Source organism: Agelaius phoeniceus, chromosome 15, assembly GCF_051311805.1.
Source record: "Agelaius phoeniceus isolate bAgePho1 chromosome 15, bAgePho1.hap1, whole genome shotgun sequence".
In the NCBI taxonomy this organism is placed as follows: Eukaryota; Metazoa; Chordata; class Aves; order Passeriformes; family Icteridae; genus Agelaius; species Agelaius phoeniceus.
This window is the reverse complement of record NC_135279.1, coordinates 193,624-217,905: the sequence shown is the minus strand read 5'-3', so window position 1 is coordinate 217,905 and position 24,282 is coordinate 193,624. Positions and strand designations below refer to the sequence as shown.

At 40.7% G+C, this 24,282-nt stretch overlaps 1 protein-coding gene across 2 annotated transcripts in view; it reads right to left on the bottom strand.

Annotated features, from left to right (window-relative positions):
* The window catches only part of JAKMIP2 (janus kinase and microtubule interacting protein 2), a 38,421-nt gene that overhangs the window by 9,234 nt on the left and 4,905 nt on the right, over positions 1-24,282 (bottom strand). The window contains exons 2-20 of one of the 2 annotated variants that reach the window (XM_077186594.1): positions 20,905-20,970; positions 19,000-19,263; positions 17,899-18,396; positions 16,479-16,688; positions 15,496-15,594; positions 14,636-14,782; positions 12,763-12,903; positions 11,806-11,862; positions 9,868-9,987; positions 8,263-8,391; positions 7,179-7,262; positions 6,817-6,879; positions 6,550-6,648; positions 5,082-5,180; positions 4,695-4,748; positions 4,025-4,090; positions 3,138-3,206; positions 2,048-2,125; positions 1,236-1,439 (exon numbers count right to left, since the gene is read on the bottom strand). In XM_077186594.1, coding sequence (XP_077042709.1) covers positions 1,236-1,439; positions 2,048-2,125; positions 3,138-3,206; positions 4,025-4,090; positions 4,695-4,748; positions 5,082-5,180; positions 6,550-6,648; positions 6,817-6,879; positions 7,179-7,262; positions 8,263-8,391; positions 9,868-9,987; positions 11,806-11,862; positions 12,763-12,903; positions 14,636-14,782; positions 15,496-15,594; positions 16,479-16,688; positions 17,899-18,396; positions 19,000-19,128 — 2,346 coding nt within the window. In that variant the 5' untranslated portion in view covers positions 19,129-19,263; positions 20,905-20,970. The remainder of the gene's footprint in view (positions 1-1,235; positions 1,440-2,047; positions 2,126-3,137; positions 3,207-4,024; positions 4,091-4,694; positions 4,749-5,081; positions 5,181-6,549; positions 6,649-6,816; positions 6,880-7,178; positions 7,263-8,262; positions 8,392-9,867; positions 9,988-11,805; positions 11,863-12,762; positions 12,904-14,635; positions 14,783-15,495; positions 15,595-16,478; positions 16,689-17,898; positions 18,397-18,999; positions 19,264-20,904; positions 20,971-24,282) is intronic. The other variant, XM_054642974.2, reaches the window with a different exon arrangement.

Sequence of the window (24,282 nt, the reverse complement as noted above, 5' to 3'; positions counted from 1 at the left end):
AAATCACAAAAGAAAGCATATACACTAAATTCTCAGTAAATCTATCCCGCTGAAGAAGTAGCTTAATGTTCCAAGGGCCAAAACCCTAGAAATCAACAAATCCATTTCTGTGGCAGGGACAATCTTGTGTCATACTGTGACTCGATCCACTCATCCCGCCAAACCACAGCTTTACCATGTGTGCAACTGCTCAAAATATGATCCTGCATATATGTAACTGGATCCTTAAATGCTAGAAATTAGTATCAATGATTGATAAGTAATATCTCCAGGGAAGGAAACTATCCATCCTCCCTGGGTAATCTGAGCAGTGGTTGGTTACTCGCACAATGAAGAAATTCTTTTTCATGTTCAGGTGGAACCTCTTGTACAACAGTTTCTGCCCACAGCCTCCTGTCCTATTGCTTGGCTACCTCCTCCTTCCTTTGCCTCTCAGCCACTTCCAACTGAGGCTGGCTCAGAGTCATTCTGAGAAGCCAAAACTGCTGTGGCAGTGTCCCTCAGGGCAGTGTCCCTCGGGGCAGCTGGCATGTTTAAAATCAAGAAGCTTCTTATGTGGCAAAGGCCTGGTATCAAAAGCTGGACCCAGTCTCAAGTGCCCAACTCAGGATCAGGCAAAACTGTGAGAGCCTTCCTGTGAGCCAATTCCCCGTAACCACTGGGGATGTGCTTCTTCTCTTACTCCCATAAATGTCTGAGTCAGATCTGTTTCATGGTGCAGCTTTCAGGTTATTCAATGTGCTGTGACAGTTTGCCGTTTTGCTCTGGGACCTCACAGCTTGCAGAGCAGCAAACATCAGTCTTTTAAGGTAAAATGCAGTACCTTATCTCAGCAGTGAAAAGTACAAATGCCCACTTGGGAGGGACAAGTAGTATCTGGAAAAACAGACAGCTCTCCTGTGCCATACGAGCCAGCAGTATTTACTCTGTTTCTCTCATGCCCAGTCCAGTAACTAGGGATGACCATTTTTATTACAAAGCTAGAACTGTGCAGACAGAATTCTGGATGAAAACTTAAGGCTAGAATTTTAAAACTCACAATATGCCAAAACAATCTTGCACAAGCTAGTATCATGTGTGCTTGCATGCTCAGAAAAGACAAAGTAAGAGACAATTCAAAAAGCTGGATGCCAGGCTCCCTCATGGCCTGCAGCTTGCTTAGATTTGAGCTCAGATTGTGTTCTTACAAAGAAAGGCTGAGAAGATACCACATGTGTGTGGTTTCCTCTTCTTACCTGATGAGCCTGCTGGAGCAGCTCCATCCTCTCCTGAAGAATCTGGCAATCATATTCTCTGCTCTTCCTCAGCATCTGACGTCTTAGCTTTTCTACTGCTGTCCTCAGCTCTTCCTGCTGTTTTTCAGTGAGTAGCTCCCCAAATTTTATCACTGTTTCTTGCTGCAAAGCATTGTACAAGGTGGCTTCAAGCTCCTGGATCCTCTGGTTGATGCAATACCAAAAGTCAGTTAGAGATGAAACATGGTTTAAACCACATTGGAAACTGGGGGATTGGTGGCAGATTCAGACCCCTGCATGAGAGGCAGTCCCTGTGCTCAAGTGTGCAAAAATGTGAAAAACTGAACTCAGAAAATGGTTCTATGTTCTGAAAAAAGGATAGGAACTTTTATTTTTAAAGTATTTTAATATTAACTTTCACTGATATCCTTCACTTCTACTCTTTTTTATGGAGTTAAGAGTTGGACGGAATGTTCCTATCTGAAGTGTAAATTATTTCACCAATTCTAAAATTTCCACCTGTTGCGCTAAAAAACTCCAGCTAGACAAGCCGATATTAATGAGCAATATCTGCCTGAAACTGACAGGAGTTCCAGACTTCAGCAGATGTGCCCTTTTATGACATGAAAAGGTGAGCTATTGTGTTGAAGCTGTGCAGATTGCATGCTAGTACTCAGAAGAATGAGGAAAGAACAAATTTTAAAAAACCCAGTACTAACAAAAAGCAAAAATCTCTTCTGCTGATTCAAGAAAAGTCTGTGTGCTATTGTAGAGTTGGCCAGTATGTGCTGCAGAATTTCCTTTGTACATACCATGTACGCTTGGTCAAGAGCTTGCTTTCTGTAGTCTAATTCTTCCTCCAAATAACCTTTTATTTTGCAAAATTGCTCCTACAATGAAGGATCATTTGGACAGAAAAACAAATTAGTTACTCCAAATACTTTACTCCAAATACTATCAAATCATTTACAGATATCTAATTCAGCAGGACAAGAAGACTGGTTTTCGACTGATATTCAGCAGAGTTATTAATACCTGACTCAGCTAGAACAGAAGGAAGGGCAAATAGCTGTAGATTGCTCTTGTAAGTGAATACATCTGATATACATGGAACTAAATCTATCCTCTCTGTTGGCTTCAGTCGTACTGCTTGGCATTTCAGGAGTGACATTTAGGGTGTTCTGTGTGATTTTTCTAAAGATACTTCCTCTAGCATCAGGAATTACTCTTCTTGTGCCTTCTCTTATTTTTGAAGAGGTGTAAAAGTGGATGGAACTAAAGAGGAACTAACTATACTTTCACATTCACATTCCTTGGGAGCAGCTGCTGTGCTTTATCTTATCAGTCCACCTTAAGCTGAACAGACTTAAGTACAGACATATCACAGGAACAAAACAAGCCACTACTGCTGTCTAATTCTTGTAGTTATGTTTGTTCATCTTGTAGGCTGCTGCCATTAACTAGAATAAGAACAGGGTAAGGTACTAACTTTACACACTTAGTGTGTAATGAAAGCCAACAGTGTTATGATTCAGTTCAACAATTTCTCACATGCTGGTCCTGAAAAAAATGCAATACAACAGCTGATGTTTAGGCTGTGAATCTTATGAGACAAACAATGCATGCATCTCTGAAAATTATTGAGAAACCTTTGAACCCTCTGTACTTGTTAATAAACAGTCATCCTCGTAGAAAGAGAGGCATTTTTTAAACTTTTACTATTTCTGTTACTGTTATTCTGCATGGGAACTGGACCAGGAACAATTTTATGGATTCACCAATAATCAGACAAAAGCTGCATAGTTCATTTGTCAATACACTTTCCTAGTTATTTTTTGGCACATCAAGTAAGTATGACACAATCAGTGTCCCTAAAACATGTAATAAGGAAAGTTTTCTTACCATATCACTTTCCAGTTCCATCATCTTCTGATGCAGAGCAGCTTCAGCTCCCTCAATCTGCTGGATCCACTGGAGAGAAGACAATGAGACCTGTAACCTGCTGTGTTTTCTAGCACACAAGCAGTGGCAAATGGGCTATGTACAGCATCTTGTTAGTCTGTTTTTAGCAGCCTATTGCTGCTGGGCTCATCTTGAGGCTGTTTGTGACAGAGGCCATGATGTCTGCATGTAGCACTAGGCAGGGAAGCAAGCAAGAGGATCACCACTGCTGGGTCACCAGAAGATGGAAAAGCACACACCCTTTGATGGACAAGGAACCCATTCCACCCCATGCATAAAGGCCCACAATGGGTCTATAGCATTTCAAAAATACCTTAGTTGGCTTTATGGCAGTTCTGTTTGAAGCAGAGGCATTGTTGTGCAGAACCCTTGGAAGCTGTCATGTTGAAATCTGTGTGCTGCATTTGAGCCTTAGAAAGCAATTTTAACCACCCCCCACTTTCTTCCTAATTTTTGGAACAAGAAATATAGACACATACTTTCAGTGATATTTTGGCATACAGATGCTTTTGGAAGCTTTAGAAATCCCAAACTTTATCTAGTTACAGCTTAAATTTCTGATGATTTCTCATTCGGTTTTCAATTGCAAGTTTTGTTTCATATTCTTTTTGTATTTGTAGTTTTTTCTATTGCACAGCTTGGGCCAGCTCAGTTTATTATTTTTGCTGCTTCAGCAAGGTGTTTGGGACTGTGCTGGCACAGTTTATTTTATTTGGGGAATACTCCCAACAGCAGAAAGTTTAATGATATTAATGACAACAACAGGGCAGAAAATGTGTTAGATGAGGCTTTAGATAACACGTGAGAAAAGCAAGGATGTGATTTACCTTTTCTGCCAAGGACAATACCGTGGAAGCCTGAATTATGGCCACTTGTTCTTCATTCCTTAAATTCTGTGAAGAGAAAGACAGGAAAGAGGAAAATTGGCAGCAGTTTCCTTCATGAACAAAGACAATCCAGACTACAAACAAGGTCTACAGTTTTCAGAGGATACCTGTACTACTGAGTATTTGGTTTCCATTGAAACATTCAGTCTCTGTTCACATATTATTTTAAGAAGACCACTAGTTTTGCCTTTTTACATGATATGGATTAATTGTATCATTCATTCCATTACACCTTAAGAGAAATGTAAACTAAAATTAGACCCATTTGTTTGTCTTCATGCTAGTTTTACAAAGCTGAATTTCCATTAAAGCTTTTGTAAAAATAGTGCTGATCTACATCAGCACATGAATAGACAATAATGATCCTTTGTTTTTATTTCTTATAAACTTTTTTAAGACGTATCTAATGTTGGCCAGAGATACAGCATCTCTTTTACATGGGCAGCTATGCCTTCTTAGAAAGCCACAGGGAATTTGATAATTCTTGCCCGTATGGAACAGATGCATAATTTAACAAGTATCTTTGAAAACAGTCATAACTATACATAACACTTACTGCACTGTACAAAATGCAGCTTGTAAAGACAAAATATCTCCCATTTCAACTTACCCCATTATCACCTAGGATGTCTAACTGCTTTATAAGGTCTGGGATGCTGACATCCTGCAAAGAGAGAGTAAGGTAAAGGCATGGCATCCACCTTTTATCATGGCTGCAATATCCATCTATCCTATGAACAACATGGAAGTCAGCCATTTTGTTTTATCCTATGGAAATGCATCACACATTGATTTCAATTGCCTTTGAACCAGATTTTATCATTATGGAGAGAATTTTGGGTCTAATTGAACTGCGTCTGTCACTACACTCTTACATTAGACCATTTTTAAATACCTAAAGTCTAGTGGAATTATTTGTAATGGATTATATGGGCAGCACCCACCACTCCTCCCACTTCTCCTTAGGGAGAAGCACTCCTTTATACAACTGACCTACCTTAACCCCTTCCTTCATGCAGTAGATCTGTAGAGCACTCACACCATCTGAGAATGGGTGAATCTGGAGATTAAATGGTGGGGACCGTCTCTCTCTTTCCTGCAAATTAATTGAAAAGATGCTAGAGAATCTATTAGAATGAAGGAGATGCACATAGAGAATGCCATAGCTGCTGTTTATATCATGCTTGGCTTGCAAAGCCAAGCTCTTCATTCTATAAGCCAAGGAAAGAATCATGTACACCTAGTCTGAACAAGTGAGCCAAGTGGGACAGGATCCTAAATCCAAGGTAACTGCTCAACAGGAAAATATTTGATAAATTATGTCAATTTGCAAACTGGCTGTGGAAAGGCTGTTACCTAGCTGAGATTCAAGTGATTTGCTTTATTAAGTGTTGAACAATTCTACATGATTGTAAATACTCCCTTTAGAAACAGGTGTTTGACTTCAGATATTGGGAGACTCAGATTACATATTTTCCTCATCCTGGTATGCTGTACATTCTAACATCTGTGGAAAACCATGTGTTAAAAAAAACCTGATCAACATAGCTATTTATAGACCTTTATTGCTTAAAATTTACAAATATTTGTCCAGTTTTAAAGGACCAAAGACAAGAAAAAAATTTAAGATGCTATTTCTCATTCCTTTCAGGTATTCAGGCAAGCATGGAAGTAAAGATTAGACTTTACTTTCACACACATTTTTGGTTTATGAATATGTAATTCATTTGACCAGTTCAGTTCCCTGCCATATGGAAACACAGCTGTCAGGTAAAACTGTAGGACAGTTCTATGAATAAGGGGCAAGTCTGAACAGCATTAAGTTATGAGAACCAGGAAGGGCTCTGTGTGGCAAATGTATTTGCCCTTGGACAGCAACTGAAAAGAACAAATAAAAAATAAACCATCTTACACTGGGGAAGAGAGCAGGTGAAATTTTGGTTGGCTGGAGCTCCAAAGAAGAGTCTGGAACTAGAGGCAGTCTGGGAAGAGGGAGCTTGAGGTCCTGCAGAGGCTTCTAAAGCTCCTGCACCAATGTCCAGTGTCACCTGAGAGACTGTTTGCACCCACTGCAGGTCATGGAAGAGCTGCTCAACAGGGAATGTGTCCAGTGCCCGCAAAAGGAGCAGCACTCATACATGGACAGACAGGCATCTCCAAGTATTAGAAAAATCCTACCCACAGGTGTGGCAGCTAAGAGGCACACTCATGTTAATCAGTTAAGCATACCTGTGCACACTGGGCACCTGGCTCAGGCTAAAGTGAACCAGCTGGGTATGGTGCTTACTATTTCCAGGATATTAGAGCTGACATACTTCAGCTCACAATTAAAAATGCTAGGCCTGATTTGTTACTCTGTTTTATTGCTACAACACTTGTGTAAATCCTTGATTAAAGCCGGTGTCCAGTGCAAGTGCAGTCATTTAATTTTCTACCAGCTCTACTGTAAGAAGCGCATCCATCACCTCCAGCTCAAGGTTGCGGAACTCCAGCAGCTCGTTCTGGTCTCGCGCATCCTGCAGCTCCTGTTGCAGACGGTTGTTTTCTGCTTCCGTTTTCTCTATCTAACAGAAATATGTAAAATCATGACCTGTGTGACTATTACAAGAATCATAATGTATTTGGTGAGTAGTAGTTGAGGTAGCATAGGCTGTGCAAAATCTAAACCCTTAAGATGTCTCACAGCATCCAGATAACCCTTCAGAGTGAACATGCAAACCTTTGGAATGTACCTTGTCTAAAAGCTCTTGGTTCCTCTTAATAAAAAGCTGCTTGTCTTCCACCCAGTGTGAGTCCTGTTGAATGAAGCAGTAGTATTACAGAATAATCAAATTCCATAAGGCTGTGCACATTTATTGAACATTGGAGCCACAATATTCAGGCTTTAACATCCTACAGGAACAAGCTGTCTTTTACAGAACAACATTTTAAGTTTACCAAGGTGTAGCAAGGCTTCTGAACTTGCCAGATCTGCATGTTTACTGACTGGCAACATTACATCTCATGGAAGTTTATACTGAAATTGTGCTTGGTATTTTGTAAGCAGAGTGGGTAAGATACAGAATAGGGGAAAAAACACACAAGAATTACTTACCTGCCCTTTCTGAGCCAAAGTTTTCTCCAGATCTTCAATTTTGGCTTTATACCTCTGGACTTCAGCTTGAAGTTGCTCCTGAGCCTGAAGTCAAACACCACATTAAAAGTAACAAAACCAGCAATGTGACTGGTATTGAAAGGAAACCAAAACCAGCAGAGCCAAGGTTCATGCTGTCAGTTCCACTGAGTGAGCAACCATTAGAAAGATTCTGACTTGGTGATGTTTTGTGCCACCCCTTAGACTGGCACACAGGTGACACAAGAGAACAGAGTGGTGGATCTGCCCCAACTCCCCACCCAAGCCCGTTCCACCATTGCATCGGATTGCTCTGGAGCAGCAAAACAGAAGCTCAGGTATTTGGGGTGCTCTGCTCCAAGACCCTCATAAGGGGCAATCCCTAAATTACAAAAAAAGTGCTTAGCAGATAAGAGTGGCAACAGGTAGTGGGAAGAGGCAAATTTAACTGCCAGGGGGTTCTTCAAGAGCTGACTCAACTAAATACTAAAAAAACTGGTATGATCTCACAGCTAACTGCTTTGAGCAAGATTTTTGGGCTGGAGACTGCCTGAGGTTCCTTCCAGCCTGAATGATTCTACTGTTTTATTAGAGGGACAATATTTTTAGCCTTGGAAGTTTTACTGTAGCCTGCCTCATATTAAAATGTAAATGTAATTTGCACTTATCTGTTAGAAACATTCAGATGTTCCTAAAGTTGGCGCAATGTATGCCTTTGTGAAAACCCACAGGCCTTCATTTGCCTTTAAAACCCAACTCCCATCACACCTAGGCAAATGATGAGAAAACTCTTGTGATTCTGTGTCAGGCTGCAGAGTTGTCTGCTTTGGCATGCCTGCCTGACTGCAGAGTTTTCAGGTTCAGGTGGAGGACAGCTTCCTGTAAACTGAGTGATTGTGTTCATTCTTAATGGTCACTCTCTTTCAAAATGTACTCAGTAAATGAGTGAACAGACATTTCTCAGTGTTATGGATGCTGTATGTAGCACCATTCCATTGTATGTCCCTTTGAGGGGTTTCTTGTCCTGACAGCAATGAAATACTGTTACTCGCAAACAAATACTGACCCTGGCTTCTCTTTCAGCATCTATGACCCCTCCTGTTTGTTCCTGCAGCAGTGCATACGCTCTCTGCAGGGCCTGGTACTCCTTTGTCAGCTGTCGAAACCGCAGCTCTGACTCTTCTGCTGCTAAACCCTGAAGAATAAGAAGGGACATGTCTAAGCCATGGAGAGCAAAGCACTGTCAAAGCAAAGAAAGCAAAAGTGATTTGTTAAGCACAGTAGTTGCTTTACAGGTCTTGATTCAAATAGTGTTTTGGATCACAGTGAGCTTGCTGTGATCTGAAATTAAAAAATGGGGAGATTATACAGCATTTATTTCACAGTATCAGCTGAGTTGGAAGGGACCTACAAGGATCATTGAGTCCAACTCCTGGCCCTGCAAAGCACCATCCCCAAGAGTCACTGAGAGTGCTGTCTAAACACTTCTTGAACTCTGTCAAGCTTGGTGCTGTGACCCCTTCCCTGGGGTCATTCCAATGCCCAGTCACGCTCTGGGTGAAGAACCTTTTTCTAATATCCAACCTAAACCTCCTCTGACACAACTTCAGGCCATTCCCTCAGGCCCTGTCACTGGTCACCACAGAGAAGACATCAGTGTCTGTCTCTCCTCCTCCCCTCATGAGGAAGTTGTAGACTGCAATGAGGTCGCCCCTTAGTCTCTTCTCCAGGCTGAATAGACCAGGTGACCTCAGTTGCTCCTCATACAGCTTCCCCCCAAAGCCCTTCACCATCCTTGTTGCTCTCCTTTGAACACTCTCTAGCAATTTAGTATTTTTCTTATATTGCGGCACCCAAAACTGCACACAATAGTCAAGGTGAGACCACCACAGAGCAGAGCAGAACAACAGACAATCCCCTCCCTTGACTGACTGGCAATGCTGGGCCTGATGCCCCCAGGACATGGGTGGCCCCCCTGGCTGCCAGGCCACTGCTGACTCATATTCAACTTTCTGTCAACCCCTGGGTCTCTTTCCAGGCATTGCTTTCCAGCATCTCATTCTCCAGTCCATCTGTAGATCTAGGGTTGCCCCATCCCAGGTGCAGAATTTGGCACTTTCCCTTGCTGAACTTCATCTGGTTGGTGATGGCCCAGCCCTCTTGATTCATCGAGGTCTCTCTGCAGGGCCTCCCAGCCTTTGATGGAGTAAACAGCTCCTCCCTATTTTGTATCATTGCAGAACGTGCTCAGTATCCCTTCCAGTCCTGTGTCCAAGTAATTTATGATGAAATTGGAGGACACAGGGCTTAAGATGGAGCCCTGCAAAAACCCACTAGTGACAGGTCACCAGTATGATGTCATCCCATTCACTATAACTCGTTGATATGTCTTTAAGCTACAAGAAATGTGATATGTTTCCTTGAAAGAGGAGAGGAAAAAAAAACACCTCAAATTGCAGGGTAGTCATACCAAAGACTCTACAGACTATACTGTGGAAGAAACTCTCAGCATTTTAGTATATGAGTAATCAAAATTAACGTCAAACTTAAAAAGTATTTATCACTCAGTATGCACTATAAAAACCCAAGTGTTCTTGAGAGCCTGAGCGCTTGTTTTCAAAGGTGTCTCTTAAAAACCTGTAACTTGTCTGTGGAAAGAGTCAGATCTTACCTCATCCAGATCATCATCTGGGGTTGCTGGTGTCCTGTCTGTTCTATATGAGGCCACAGAGGATGTTTCAGAGTCCATAGAATCATCATCATACCCAAAAACCGTATCCACCACATGCCTCTATAGAAGGAAAAGTGTGATTTCTGAACCTTCATGTAAACAGAGGGGGGAGTTGCTAGTTACTTAAAAGATGAGGTGTGAAAAGTGAACAGTGGGCTACCCCTGCAATTACCATCTTCACGCAAACTCAAAGGAAACCCATTGAAGATCAGTTCTTGTGCTGGTGGAGAATAAGTTTGCTGACTAATTTTTCTAAGGGTCTGTCTCAGTCTATTTGGAAAACCTAATGTGAGCAGCAACATGCCAGAGGAAAAGTCTCTGCCCTTGCAGGAAGGCAGGAAAATTGTTTGCAAACCAAGAAGCTCTTCAGAAGACATCTATCAACATGCAAAGTGTAGTGTAGTGTGCAAAGGTTACACCATAAGGGCTAGAAACACATGTAGAATAGGCAGCCCTCCTTCTTCTCTCACAGACACTGCTGATACTTTTAATGTCCAGGTGCTTCTCCTGCTGATATTGCTGTTGGATCATATGAGTGAAAGCTATGCTAATATAAAACTAACGTGAAGGAACTTTTATTGCATCTTTCCAGGACTACAGTAACTGGCACCCATTATAAACAATTGCTCATGCTCCACAGTTTGGCTGTATGTCTGACACCTCCCTATTGCCAATTTCGTAGCTGAATTAAATTAAATGAAAACTGTGAGATGTGTCCTGTGAAGACACAGATGCTTGACCCTGAAGGCTTGGTTTCAGGGTACCAATTTGAGCATTTAAATACTCGGCTTATGGATAATTCTGAAGACAAACTGATCAATGAGCAATTAAGATGCTCTTCTTCTTAGCAACATCTTTCACTTTGCTGACAGGTTAAAACCTTCCAAACCTGGAGTTTGAATCACAAAAAAAAACATGTACTGAAGATGTCAATTAACTTTTGCATATATTATAATTTTTGCTCATTGTGTTGTCAAGTGAAAACAGTTGCCATATTCTCCAATGTTATAATCTCTGGTTTAGAAATAAAATTTACTGATGAAAATACTATTTGGTCCTTGCTGTGTCTGCTGTACACCATTTCACAACCCACAGAGAAACAATGTGATGACACAGCTAGGATTTACTGGTCTGAAATTCCCAGTGTATAGACAATGCTGTGTGACTTTCAAAGAACATGCCTGACACACTAAGGGATGTCCTTGGAGGACTGAGTGCAACCAAGTAACCCATATTTCCACTTTTTGGAGGTGGGACATAAATGCTGCAAAGTCATGCTTCACATCTAGCTGATAAAGGAGCTATGCAAACCACTCCTGACTACTCAGCTCTAAAATTGTTGTAAATTGTACCAGCTTTGGACTTAACCTAATTCAGAGTGATACAAAGGTTAGTGAAAGGCATGTGGAACTGAGCAGGAGAGAATGACACAGTATCTCAGGCAGAAATTTCCACCTGAAGAATAGAGATGCACAAGGATTTGGCTTTAGCCCATATGTGCTGTGAAAAATAGATTGCTGAAAAAAAATGGGAAGGTCTCTGATAATACTAATACCTCTCAGCATAACAGACCCTGAGAACATACTTATAGATACCAAATGGAAAGACCATTATTACTACTGAGTGGGGGGGTGGGCATGGGAAGGACAATGAATTGGACAGGAGCCCCATTTTGCTGAAAATAAAATAGCTGCACGCTCTTAACAGAATTTCAAAGTGGATTTTAAAAGCTCTCCCAAAGTAACTAAGGAATTTATAAACCTGATCACTAAAGCAGATGTTATAATCCACAAAGCTCTGTTTAATCAGATTGCTAAAGTGTGTTTTCCTACACAGCCAACTTGAATACTGTAAATAAGAAACAATTTTTCATCTTACCTTGATTGGTTTTGAGCTCCTTTTATGCTTTCTCCGACGAATGAGTTTCTCCCTGTCCTAGAAAGTAAGATTAAAAAGTTACTCTCTCTTCTCTTCTTTAAAGCTGACAGATGGCCAAATACATGGAGGAAATAAATAATAGAAGTTCCAGTGACTCTCTCCATATGTTCAAACAGGAATCTGATTGCAGGTAGAAGGGAGGATTCATATCCAAATCTGTAAGTGTGTCACCTAAAAACCACCTGAAAAACGCCTTTGTGCATTTGCCTTGAGCAGCTGTCAAACAATAGGAGCTGATGGATCACCCTCTAAAATCACTGGGACGCCTGGTGCATGGATTTGGGCACTGTATAAGAGGCTGTCTGCCTTCCATGATGAGGAGATGCTGCCCCTGTCTCGAAGTCATTAAATGATGGGAGTGGCGATCTCACCATTCCTAGCAATGACATCTCGGAAGAGACAACAGCCTGTTTTGGAATCCTTCTCCTTCTCCTCAGTATCATAATGCAAAGTTCACTGACAAAGGAATTGTCAGCATTAAATGACAGAAGAACTGGAAACCTACTGTCTAGCTGTACAAGCTTTTCCAGCACATGATATGGCACTGTGGGCCAGCCTCCTGTTAAGGGAACTTTTTAAGCATGACTTAGTTATAATGGTAAAACACCTCAGCACAGTCCTGCCTTGTGAACATGTAGGTACCTTGCCAAGCTCCACAGCTCTTAGTCTGCATTCCTTTCTGGAGCTCAATTCACAATGTTATGGTTTGAGTTGTAGGGGCTGATGCTCCACTACAAATTCAGTAAACTACAGATATGCACACCTACAGCTAAACATCTGCAGATGTTAAAAGCACGTAAGGTATTAATGCTCAGACCTCTAGTTATAAGAAAAAATACTATCAGCGGTAAACTGTACACAGCAATCATTCCTGATTTCCTTGTGCTCTGGACATACCCTTGTTAACTCATCAATTATGTTCTGCTGTTCTATGACCTGAAGCTTTAAAAATTCCGTTTCTTGTTCCTCATTAGCCTGATCCAGGTCATTGAGAGATCTTAATTTCTTTAGAGGAGGATGTGATGTTATTTTTTCTCTCTGTGGTAAAAAGAAAAGATAAAAGAGATAAAATAAGATCCAGCAATTAAAAGACCACCTTTCAGTTAAAAACTAAACATCACCTTTCATTTAAGCTATACAGACCTTTAAATATGCTTCAGCTATACCATTTTTTCATTCATGTCCATCAGCACTTCTTAACAATAAAATAACACAGCATGGCTGAGTTCTTCAACCAGAACAACAAAGCTTTAGCTGTTTAGTTACCATGTAGCAACACACCTCTCCACGCCTTAAAGGTCACATATCGTAGCCCTTCCTTGGCCATGCATCAAGATGCCACCACGTGTGGCAAACAGAGTTGAACCTGTCCAGTGGGTAGGCAGATAGTATCTACTCTCACGACCTCATGTCCTTACTGATATTCAATGTAGGACTGTACACAGTGAGGCAATGGAGCTGCTTTACTCATGTTAAAGACATGCATCCAGTCACACCAGGAGGAAAGGCAAAAACTGTGATAACAGATCTATTTTAATCACAGCTCAATATCCTGCCTGCTCCTGTGGGAAAGAAGATGGCTAAAACCTGTGAGAACTGCTCTAGCCACCAACAGCTTTCGTGATTTGGGCATCCATAGTGTGAAGAGCAAATGTCAGGGAGCTAACTGAGCACGTATACACTGTGTCCACAGATATGCACCAGTGGTGCTGCCCACTGATGCCTAATGCATGCAGATTCCCGAGTCCTTTCTCTTTACTGTGGGAGACTTCAAGCGACTGTGATCCGCACTGCCACAGCTGTGGGAGAATAATTCTGACCCATGACACCTGCAATAAGTTTATCTGTCTTCTAGGCACGGGTAAATTGCAGAGTCCTTAAGTGGATTAACTGTGTAACACTAAAGTCTGTTTTCTGTGGGACAGGAAAGTTAATCTGATCACCTCCGCCTAATCAGCAGGAAAGCTGCTCCCATTGCAGGGCACTTGCCTGCTCAGGACGGTGGCTACTACAGGTCAGGGCAAGGTCCATGGACACAAGTCGTCTCAGTCTGCCAGCTTACATCCGGCAGCCTAGAACATCCACCTCCTTTTTCATTAATGCCAAAGCCACATCAGTGCGTGTGTCAGAATATAGGGCCTGGAAGCAGACTGATAATCAAGGCAATCCCATCTGAACGATATACAAACATAACTGTTTTGACCCCGCTTCATTTGGCCCTGACATGGGAAACGTATAGCCCTAACTAAATTTAAACACCACCATTCTTCCTTTCTCATATCCACCTACCACGCATATATTTTATGGAAAGATTTTATGTGCTTAGTGCCATACCTTAAATTTACTTTGTCATCATCAGCTCTAAAAGGAACGTGTACATGATGTAAGAACATCATTCCGGCTGAAAACATCTTAACAGCTTCCTTTTTGAGTTCCAGATAAAAAATAGCACAGTAGGACATGCCTCAATGATATAACATTTTCCTCTTTCGTTTTTTTGAAATGATTGACACTCAATATTCTAACTTTGAAAATATAATTAACTGGGATTATACATTCATGTAAATATATTGCCCATGTATGCATAATACACAATGTTATAGTATGTAAATCTGTAATAATACAGACCAAAACATGGCTCTATCTTAGCAATAGTATTACACATTATATATAATGCATATTCTCTATTCATATACATCATGCATTATGCAGATGTGGCCACCAACACACAGATCCCCCAGTAATAATCATTTTGCTCTTCAGTACCAACCATTTCTATATTTTCTTTAGTGACTGCTTTGAGTTTATCCTCCATGCGCTGCAAAGACTGCATAAGTTCATCATTTCTCTTCGTGAGGCACTTGTTCTTTTCCAGAAGAGGTTTACATTGTTTCTCAGCTTCTCGGACACGCTTCAACTGGATTGATAATAGCAATTAATAATTGTCATGAGAGACACATGAATATACTTGTAATTTGCAATCTTGACATCTATTTTGCAATTATGACATAAAGAACATTGAAGCTGGCTAAACTGATATGAAAGGAGTGCATTAAGATTTCTAGCTCAGGAATAAAAAAACCCATCAAGAGTTCAATTTATCACCCTCATCCTTAAGCAGAGAAGTAGGAATATAAACAGGTTAAATAGCCAGGGTCCTGATTCAACACACAGATATCACCACAGAGTAGACAATCAGATAAAGGGATCAATTCAAAGTTGCCAATTCTTCCTAGACTCAGTACTTCACTATTTTCAACCTGGTCAAATACTGGACTACAGACATAACAGACATTATTTCATTTACAAGGTAAGTCTCACTGTGTATAAGGTAAGTCACCAAGCACATGTTGTGTGCTCAAAGGAGGGAACAGAAGCATTACACAGAATCCTACAAGCCTTGCTGCCTCAACCTCTGCTGTGATTTTGTATTCACGTAATTTCAATTACGTTTTATTGTTAAATTACTATTTTATTCTAGGATAAAAAGTCCTCCTCAGCCTCCTGAGTGACAGGCCTGTTGGAAGGACAAGGCATGTTCATGACCAGCTTTACCCTTGGATCCTCCCCCTCTTTGCCTTTCCCCATGGCTCTCAACCTCCTCTGTCTGCAGTGCAAAAGCTCACATACCAGCTCATTTCGTTCATCAACAAGCAAGGTGTTCCGGTCTTCCAGCTTCCGTATGGTGGCATTCAGCTCTGCTATCCTCTTCTGGTTTCTGCGCAAGTCCTGTGCACGGGCAACAATGTCACACAGTTACTGATTCTCTTCAAAATACATGCTTGGGAAAAGAATCCTTAAAAAAACAGTCAACCTAAGCTGTCATCACCAACAAATTATCTTTACGGACTTTCAGAGTACTGAATATGTTGGCAAATATATATATATATATATTTAGGAGAAAGCATCTGGTTAGGGGATACTTTAATTGAAAATTTTAAGCCATTAAAAAAATTAAGAGAAAACAACCAAACAGATGATAAATTTTTATGACAGATAAAAAAGCTAAAAGATTCTAATTTTTCTTCCCTTTTCCTATTGCTTCTATTAGCTGAGCCACTGCCTCGGGTGAAAAAGCTAGGACAATCCTTTCTGTATCAATTACATTTACTTTCTTATTTCTCATTTGTATATATGAAAATATGCTTTTAAATATGCATTGGTTGTGTAGACATCTTCTGTTTAGTCACACAATGGGTGACTTGTGTGCTTTGTGAATGACACCCAAGGGCTGTCTGTGGGAAACAGACAAAGAGGAGGATCTCCTAAGGGTCTCACAGATTCTCCACACCCAGCGTTTTCCTTGCCCCTCCCTGCTCATCCTTGTAATTCTATCTGGTTATGAGGATGCATGTTCTAGGTAGTTAGGTTCATCGATGATTCTTTCAAAAGGGCACTGATTATTTAGGATGTGTTATACTTGTGACTAGAACAACTGATGAAAACCAGCAGTACAAAGTTTTGTCCAACTAGCATGCCCTCTGAAGATTCTATGGACATTAACTTGTCTGTAGTGAATGACTGGGAATGTTTTCCTAGGGCCTGAGAAGGTATGTCAGAAAGAAACACATATCCACGCTACTGTTTTGCAGAGACCAGTAAAACCTGCATACAGGGCTGCTGCAGTGCTCCGAACCATCTCCAGCCCTTCCTGGGATCTCTCTCTTGGGACTGCTCATGTTACACTCTGCCTCCTTCACCAAAAAGAGCTGTTCATCCAGAGCTTCCTTTTGCAGCTGCAGCTTCTGCACATAGCCTGTCTGTGTCTCCAGTTCTTTCTCCAATGAAAATATGATCCTGTCTTTAGCCTTGATCTCATCCATCTGAATGAAAGAAACACCAGAACAATATTACCATGTGAAGGCAACACATTTCTCCAATTTGTATTGTGTGATTTACTTAAGAGCAGTGATCACCCCTCAAATCTGCTCTACCATACTGCACCAGGCCTGTAAAACAGCACAGTCTGAGCCATACCCATAATTTGGCACAGGAGCACATTCATTGAGCATTTTGGCAACACAAGAATACACCTCTAGGATGCAGACTGTGAATTTGGGGGGGGGGGGGGGGGGGGGGGCAGTGGTATCATTCTTGACAGTTTAAATTCCCATTTATTTTACTTAAATTGTAAATTCTCGAATTCCAATTTTCAAGCTCAACTTTCTACCGTTACAAGCAGGTCCAGCTCTCCACACGACAGCGTGTCGTGGTTCTGGGCAGGACAAGGTTAATTTTTGCAATAGCCAGAGGTTATTCTCTATCATCTCATGTCATTTTCTGGGGATGGGGGAAGGACTCCCTTCTGGATGAGGGTAGCATGGCTGTGGTCAGGTCACAGGCTCCACGATGAGCATTTTGCACCTAAGTTCACTCTCCTCTCTCATGTACATATTTCATTGCTGTTTCCAGCCAAGTGGTCTTACTTCAATTCATGATCTCATCTTTACCTTTTGTACCTCCAATTCTCCTCTCTAGCCCACTGCAGGGAATGGGGGGTGAGCAAGTGTCAGTATGGTTTGGAAAGTCAAAGTGGGAGCACAAATTGGGAAGTTTCTAAACCATGACACAGGGAAACAATGCACCTTTGCTGGTGTGAGCTTCCTTTTGCTCATTTTCCACAAAAATTACTGAAGGTTACACCAAGGCCAACCTAAAAGATTTTTCCTCTCCTGCTATGTTTTATTGTGTTTAGGATACTATAACACAGACTGGAGAAACCAAAAAGCTGCAAGTGCAGATGCAAATGCTCTTTATCTAACCCTTTGCACCTTGCATGTATTAACAAATCAGAGAGCCAGATCCTCATGGATTAGACCAATCACTCTCCTAATTTAAGCTGTTAACTGCCATAACAGTGTTATAGCTGACTCATTGTGATCTATTTATTTCTGACAAATGACAGTGCGAAATCTGTAAAACTTTTTCAAAGTGAGTTGCATTGCAAGAGATCTGTTACACAGAAAGAGCTGAGACAAAAAATGTAAACTCAGTGCAGCCTAAGAGAACACATGAACTGTTTTGATTACTGACCAGGCGTCGAATATCCCTTTCACTCTCCCATTTGATCTTGGAAATGGCCTCTTGGTGGGACTGATGCTCACTCCGAAGATCGCCTGCCTTGATCTTGTCAGCCTGGATCATATTGTTAAGGGCCTCATCTACCTGCTTTTTGGCAGACTTCAGTTCAGTAATTTCCTGCAGAAGCTTAAGGCGCTCAGAGTCAAACTGTTTCCTGGCCTCTTCACGAGCCTCAATAGTCAGGGCAGTCCGTACTTTATCACTGCTCCCATCCCGCAGTGCGCACAGCGCCGACTTCAGGCGCTGGATTTCACTGTCTCGGACTTTCACCATTCTCGTCATCTCCTGCTCATGCTGTTTGATGAGGTTCTCCCTCACAGCCTGCAGCTCCTTCATTTTCTCTTCATGGAGTTTGGCTTTTAGCTCTGTGATCTGCACGGTCTGCTTGCGTTGCTCCACTTCACGGATACGCTTCGTTTCTTGAGTCTTTTCTCTTTCGAGCTTAGCAACCTACATTAAGATAAAATGAAAGTCATCTGCTGCCAACATAACATTATCAAAACAAGTCCACCCAGACACATCCATGTCAAATTGAGAAAAAACCCCACTGAGACCCTATACAATCCTCCATATTCCTAAAACGAAATATAGGCCAGCTCCTGAGGTATTCACATAGATTATATTGTCTTTACTCAAACAAAAACCTCTCTCTTCTCCAGGTGTCCTGCCTCACACAATGATGCTACATGTACTTTTAATATTTCCTTCAGAAGTAAGACTCCACATATATGTGTGCATTTATGTAAAAGCTTTTTAACCCAGAAGTCAAATTCACCAGAAAATTGGAGGGCTCAGAAAAAGCAAAATTCCTACAACTTTCACATACTGCTCCATTTGAGGGCAGAGGTTTCTCCAACTTGTAGCTCAGTAAAATGGAGTCTTTTCCAGGGAAGTCATAGGACATCCATAGTAAATGTTTTAAGTTGGGAAAGAGTCAGACCACTTTTTTTAGGAAAGAGTTGTGTGGCCTCTGTTGAATTCTGTGCTACTATTTTTTCCACGTGTTTGCCTTCTTCAGCAGACACTTTTATTTAAAACTGAACTGTCACTCACCTTAGATTTCTCCTGATGCAGCTCAATTTGAATGTCTGTTAGCTTAGTCCTGAGGTCCTCATTGGCAGCCTGTAGGGCAACAATCAGTGCCTCAGGCTTTTCGCCCTTGCTCCGTCCTTTTTTTGACATGGTTTTTTATCAGAGAGTCCACACGTTTATTTCAAATATGGATTGCCATCTTCTTCTGTTCCTTTCAGTGTCAGTTAGGTCAACAACTACTGCGTGACATTCCTTAAGGTCCTTGACTCAGCTGCTTTGGAAGCCCTGTTAAGAAATAAGACATACTATTATCTGTCAGCGGATGCTGCATCTGGACAGCTCACATGCTTACAGAACACAACAGAGCACTCCCATCTCCAAAACACTGCAATCTTTGCCTGAAAACCTACAAGGCAGATCCCAGCACAATCATGCTTCTGAACACCAGCCTGCCACACTTTTGGGAATTCCATGCTTGCCTTTTCCTGTTCTCAGAAAGGGGCACCATGCATTGAAGACAGGTGTTCATTTACCATAAAGATTAGTGCTACTGAGAGTGCGAGACTGGAAGGGACAGGTTATTTACTCCAATCCTTGCAGTCTGAGGTAACCACAAACCAGATGCTTTAATCTCAAGAATCTACCAACAATATCATTCTCTTCCCCTTCTCAACCCCTGATCCTCTTCAAGATCCTGTGCCAAACTCAAAGACTCTCCACAACACTGCTACCATCTGTCACAAGAGGAATAGGCAAGTGAAGTCCTCAATCAGCATTCCAGGTCTCTATGGAAGCAGAAAACTACTAACATGCAAGGGCCTGTTTACACTAGAAATTGTCCCCATGGAGTGAGAAATTAATGCCTATGCCTTTTGGAGGATTAAGATCCTAATTTACAAATGAGGCAAGAAATGACAGTATCACACTGTAGTCTAGCAACTGAGGTTTTAACATCTGGTTATGAACAGTAAAAAATAAAATTCTGGACAAACATCATTATTATCCCTGTATTCATTTTAATTTTATAGCATTATTATTCCCATTTGTGGCCCCTAGCTGAAATAATGTTTGGAGATGTGGTATATCAGTTTGGAGATAGGCAAAGTGCTGAAACATTAAGACTGCAAAGAACGGGACAGAGCACAGTGTAGTAGTGGTAGTGATGAAATTTCCCAGCAATAATAATTAGTGCTCCAGTGCTAGATTCCAGGTAAGCTTTCCTCCATTATTGTCAGGTTGCACATTAATTTTTTATATTTTATTTGCTTTGGGTACAAAACATAAATAGAATTATCATCTCCCATGTTAAAACAGAAGAGACCTCCAAATATGAAAGACTGTTTAACTCAACAAAAACTTGCACACATCAGTTATAATTTTCTGCTTTCTGAGGGCAAGAACAGACAGAAACCCTAACTCGTACATGTGCTCCTCCCAACATCTTGCTCTCAGACAGTTGGTTCTGCTCAAAGAGTGGCTCCACTGTGAAGAGAATTTACCTATGTGAACAAGCAAAAACTCCGATCTAAACTTGTTTTTCTCTGAGCCCAGAGCCAGCATTTCAGCTCTTGCCAAGACAACAATTAACATGCTAATTTGGAAACCCACTGACCCAACTCTCGATCAGAAAAAGAGAGCTGTGATTCAGGTTAGGTAACTCTAACATGAGGGGATGCTCCAAATCACAACTGCTGATCCAAGCACCCTGGCTCTAGATCCCAATCCTCACTCTAGAACCAGAACTTCAGAATGTGGCAAGCATGATGAGAGTATTATGAGAAACTTTTTCATCCTTGGCAAATTCTCATGACCTTTCTGAGCTTCACCATCTCTGCCAACAATCTGCAACAATTCTGAGAGAGGCATTTTCTACTCCCGCAAATGGTGAAAATCCCTTGGAACTAGAGGAGCAGTTAAAATGCTTACCTGCTGGAAATTCCAGTAGCCAGACTGGATTCACACTTGTTGATTGATCCGGCCTTAGGCAATACTCTAAGGAAATAGTATTTCAACATAAGCTAAATCCCATTACTGCAACAACGGGAATACACAACTCCCTGTGCCTCCAAAATCTGTCTCATTTGCCTAGTGGGATTTGAATGAATCCTAAATTAAGTCTTTGCTTTGGATTTTATTTACCAGGTTTCATCTATGTTTTCTATTTTTCAGAATAAAATTCAACCCCTAATTACTGCATACCATTCTGTGTGTGTTACGACACATAACAAAATACATAATTAATGAAAACTGTGATTAAAAGCATGAGTTACATTATTTTAGTATTTCATCATAATTCAGCATGTCAACATCAACTCAAAAACTCAGCTCAGACTTGACAAACAGCTCTTCAGGACAAATCCTTACCACCCTCTGATTTTGACTGCACAAAAATCACTGTATTGTAGTTAGATTTCTAATCAATACCATAATAATTTTCAGGAATATTAAAGTACCTTCTGAACTGAGCTCACAATATCCCTTGGATATGAGGCTCTATACAAGGAATACAGGATGAATCTGGTGCTGCTAGGCTGCTCATGCTAAAATTACCATTGGCCCTTGCTCTAAAACATGAACCAAAAAAGCCCTATCCAAGCTGATGACTCCATGGAAACAGTAAAAAGGGTACAGAAGCATTATTGTTACCCGCAGCAAAGCTAAGCAGATTTGTTAAAACAATATTCTAGTATTTTGTGGCTAAAATACCATCTGTCTCTTTCTCACACAGTTATTTTCCTAGAAGCTGGCATAACACAATGCACACAGAGAACACTAACAGTGATAAAGAAAATCCTGCCCTATCCTAAAAGCAAGTGAACATTTTTCAGAATCAGTACTTTTTGCCATAAGATGCGAATGCATACTGACTGGAGGCTCTACTTAAGAATGGCAGGATTGTCAGAACAAGGACAAGCGCTAACAACCTGCTCCACTCACTGCAAGATGGGGGCCTAACAAAACATTTTAGTGGTTTTGTACTTTGCGCATTATTTTATGCAAGTGGATCACATTCAACCAACAGACAACATGCACCACCTAGAAGAGAAATACTTCAATTCATGGAGTTCATTGTATCAGCCTCTCCTTGATTCGATTTTAACAACCCAACAAAACCCTGTTTTATTTAATTGAAATGCATATAAACAAGAAAACAACAGCGAGGGAAAGCCCATGTCCCAGATCCTTCTCCTGAAATCCCTTCCTTTTCCTTCTAAAGCTATATGAATGATCACCTCTTCTCTTACAGATACCAGAGGAAGGTATCTTACTTTCACTACTAAAAATTGTCAGATATTTAAGTAATTTCTCTACTTAAAGGAATAAGGTTAACTTTGGAAGTTTTTGCCATTTTTACCTCAGGTCTTGATACAGCCATTAAAGACAGACATTGGTTTCAGAACAGATTTTTAAAAAAATCTGTACTCTGGCCTCCCACATTCACTTTTAACAATACAATGATCTCTACAATGAACTGTTTTCTTTTTTTGAATACCTTACTTCCAACTAGATTGCTACCTTCTTGCAGTTTCTTATCAACTTGCAGTTCAATATAGCTTAAAAAATGTATTTTCTTCTCCCACTCTATTGCTATCTATCAATGCCTTAAAGAACCTCATGTACACATTGCTCTAATTTCACGTGTCCTGTATCCCTCTTGCCTTTTTCTTCCATTTTCTGTGAAAAGAGTATGGATGTTCCCATTACCAGGGAAGTTCAGCAAAGTCAAAACTAGCAGTTTATCTCTTCACATTAACTTTCTAGCAGAAATGTAAACACATCTTTTAATTAGTCATTTCTATACATCGTTTAGACTCAAAATACCTCTAAAAATAAAAACATTACAAGCAACAGTTTTTTCGCATTTGCAAATTGCTGTGAATCTTACCCTTCTATCATATGAGGAAAGATATGTTCCTTTGTCACCCCTACAGGCTGTGAACTCTTTAAGAATGGTCTGAAACAACAGAAATCTTTTCCACCAGTGTCACAGCTCAGCTGAGAAAAAAATACCCGTCATGCTTTGCCTGTTTCCCAACAAAACAATCCAAATTAAAACATACCATATAGTACCATACATGCTGACTTAGGTAGCTCTGCTCATAATGGGAAGAACAGAACTTGACAAATAAACAACTGGAATTAAGTGAAACTCATGTTAAATGTAGCATTATCCTTACACTTTACTATTTAAAAAGTACCCCTGAAAATTTACAGGATGATATTTAGCTGAACTCTGCTGCTTTATAAATGAAAGCACCACGTTCCATTTGTATTATGATGACCAGGGCAGCAGCACTCTCCTCCCATGTAAGTAGGTGATGAACTGATTTCTGAGCTGGAAAAGGTGTAAGCATGAAACACCACCCACTAGATCCAGCTGAGATGCATGATGTGATAAAGCACAAAAAAAATTAAGACATTTCAATTATAAGGCATTCAGGAGAACGTGCAGTTTTTCATTAAGGCTGAAACCAGAAAAATATTCTATGGTAATTTCAGAGAGATTTGAATAAGCATTAAGCTATTGTATCTAATTTCAAATAAATTTCCAAGGACAATGCTTAAATCCTCATTGAGTTCACCCAACATAGGCTACCATGCTGGTCACAGATACCCACCGCATATTCCAAGGAAACAGCAACATGTAGGTCACGCTGCAACCCACAAAAATCCGTGACATAATGCAGAAGGGATCTGCAAGCAGCCTTGCTGGACATGGCTGGGGCAGTGATCCAACCACAGCAAAGGCACAGATGTTTGTCAGCTGTCCAGTGCGCCTCTGAAACAGGTACTGGACACACACAAAACTTACAGGTTTATTCCTGAAAGCGCTTCCTAATTAATTACAGAGTCTTTCCTTAAGTTATAAGCTACCAAACAGTAACCAGCACAATTATTCTTTCAGATGTAAATAATCCAATCTTTTTCCAGTGCAACAGTCCCCACATACTCTTTGTTTGCCTAAGACTTATTGTAACTGAGCACAATTTCCTGTCAGAGAGGGGACATGAAAAGGGGATATTATTATGGCCTATATTAAATAAGACAGATTCTTAAAAAAATGACTGCATCTCATTTTGTTCCTCACCAATGCACAGAGATGGAATAGAGCATCTTACAGAACCCTAAATATTAAGTACAAATAAATACAGGGAAAAGAAACCCCAAGGACTTACCTACAAATCACAGAACATAAAACAAAAATCACATTCATGTTCATGAAAATCTAAGTGTATGTTATGTATTAACATCATTATAAGTCTTTTCATAATTTTTGTATACCAAGCCTACCCCAAATACATG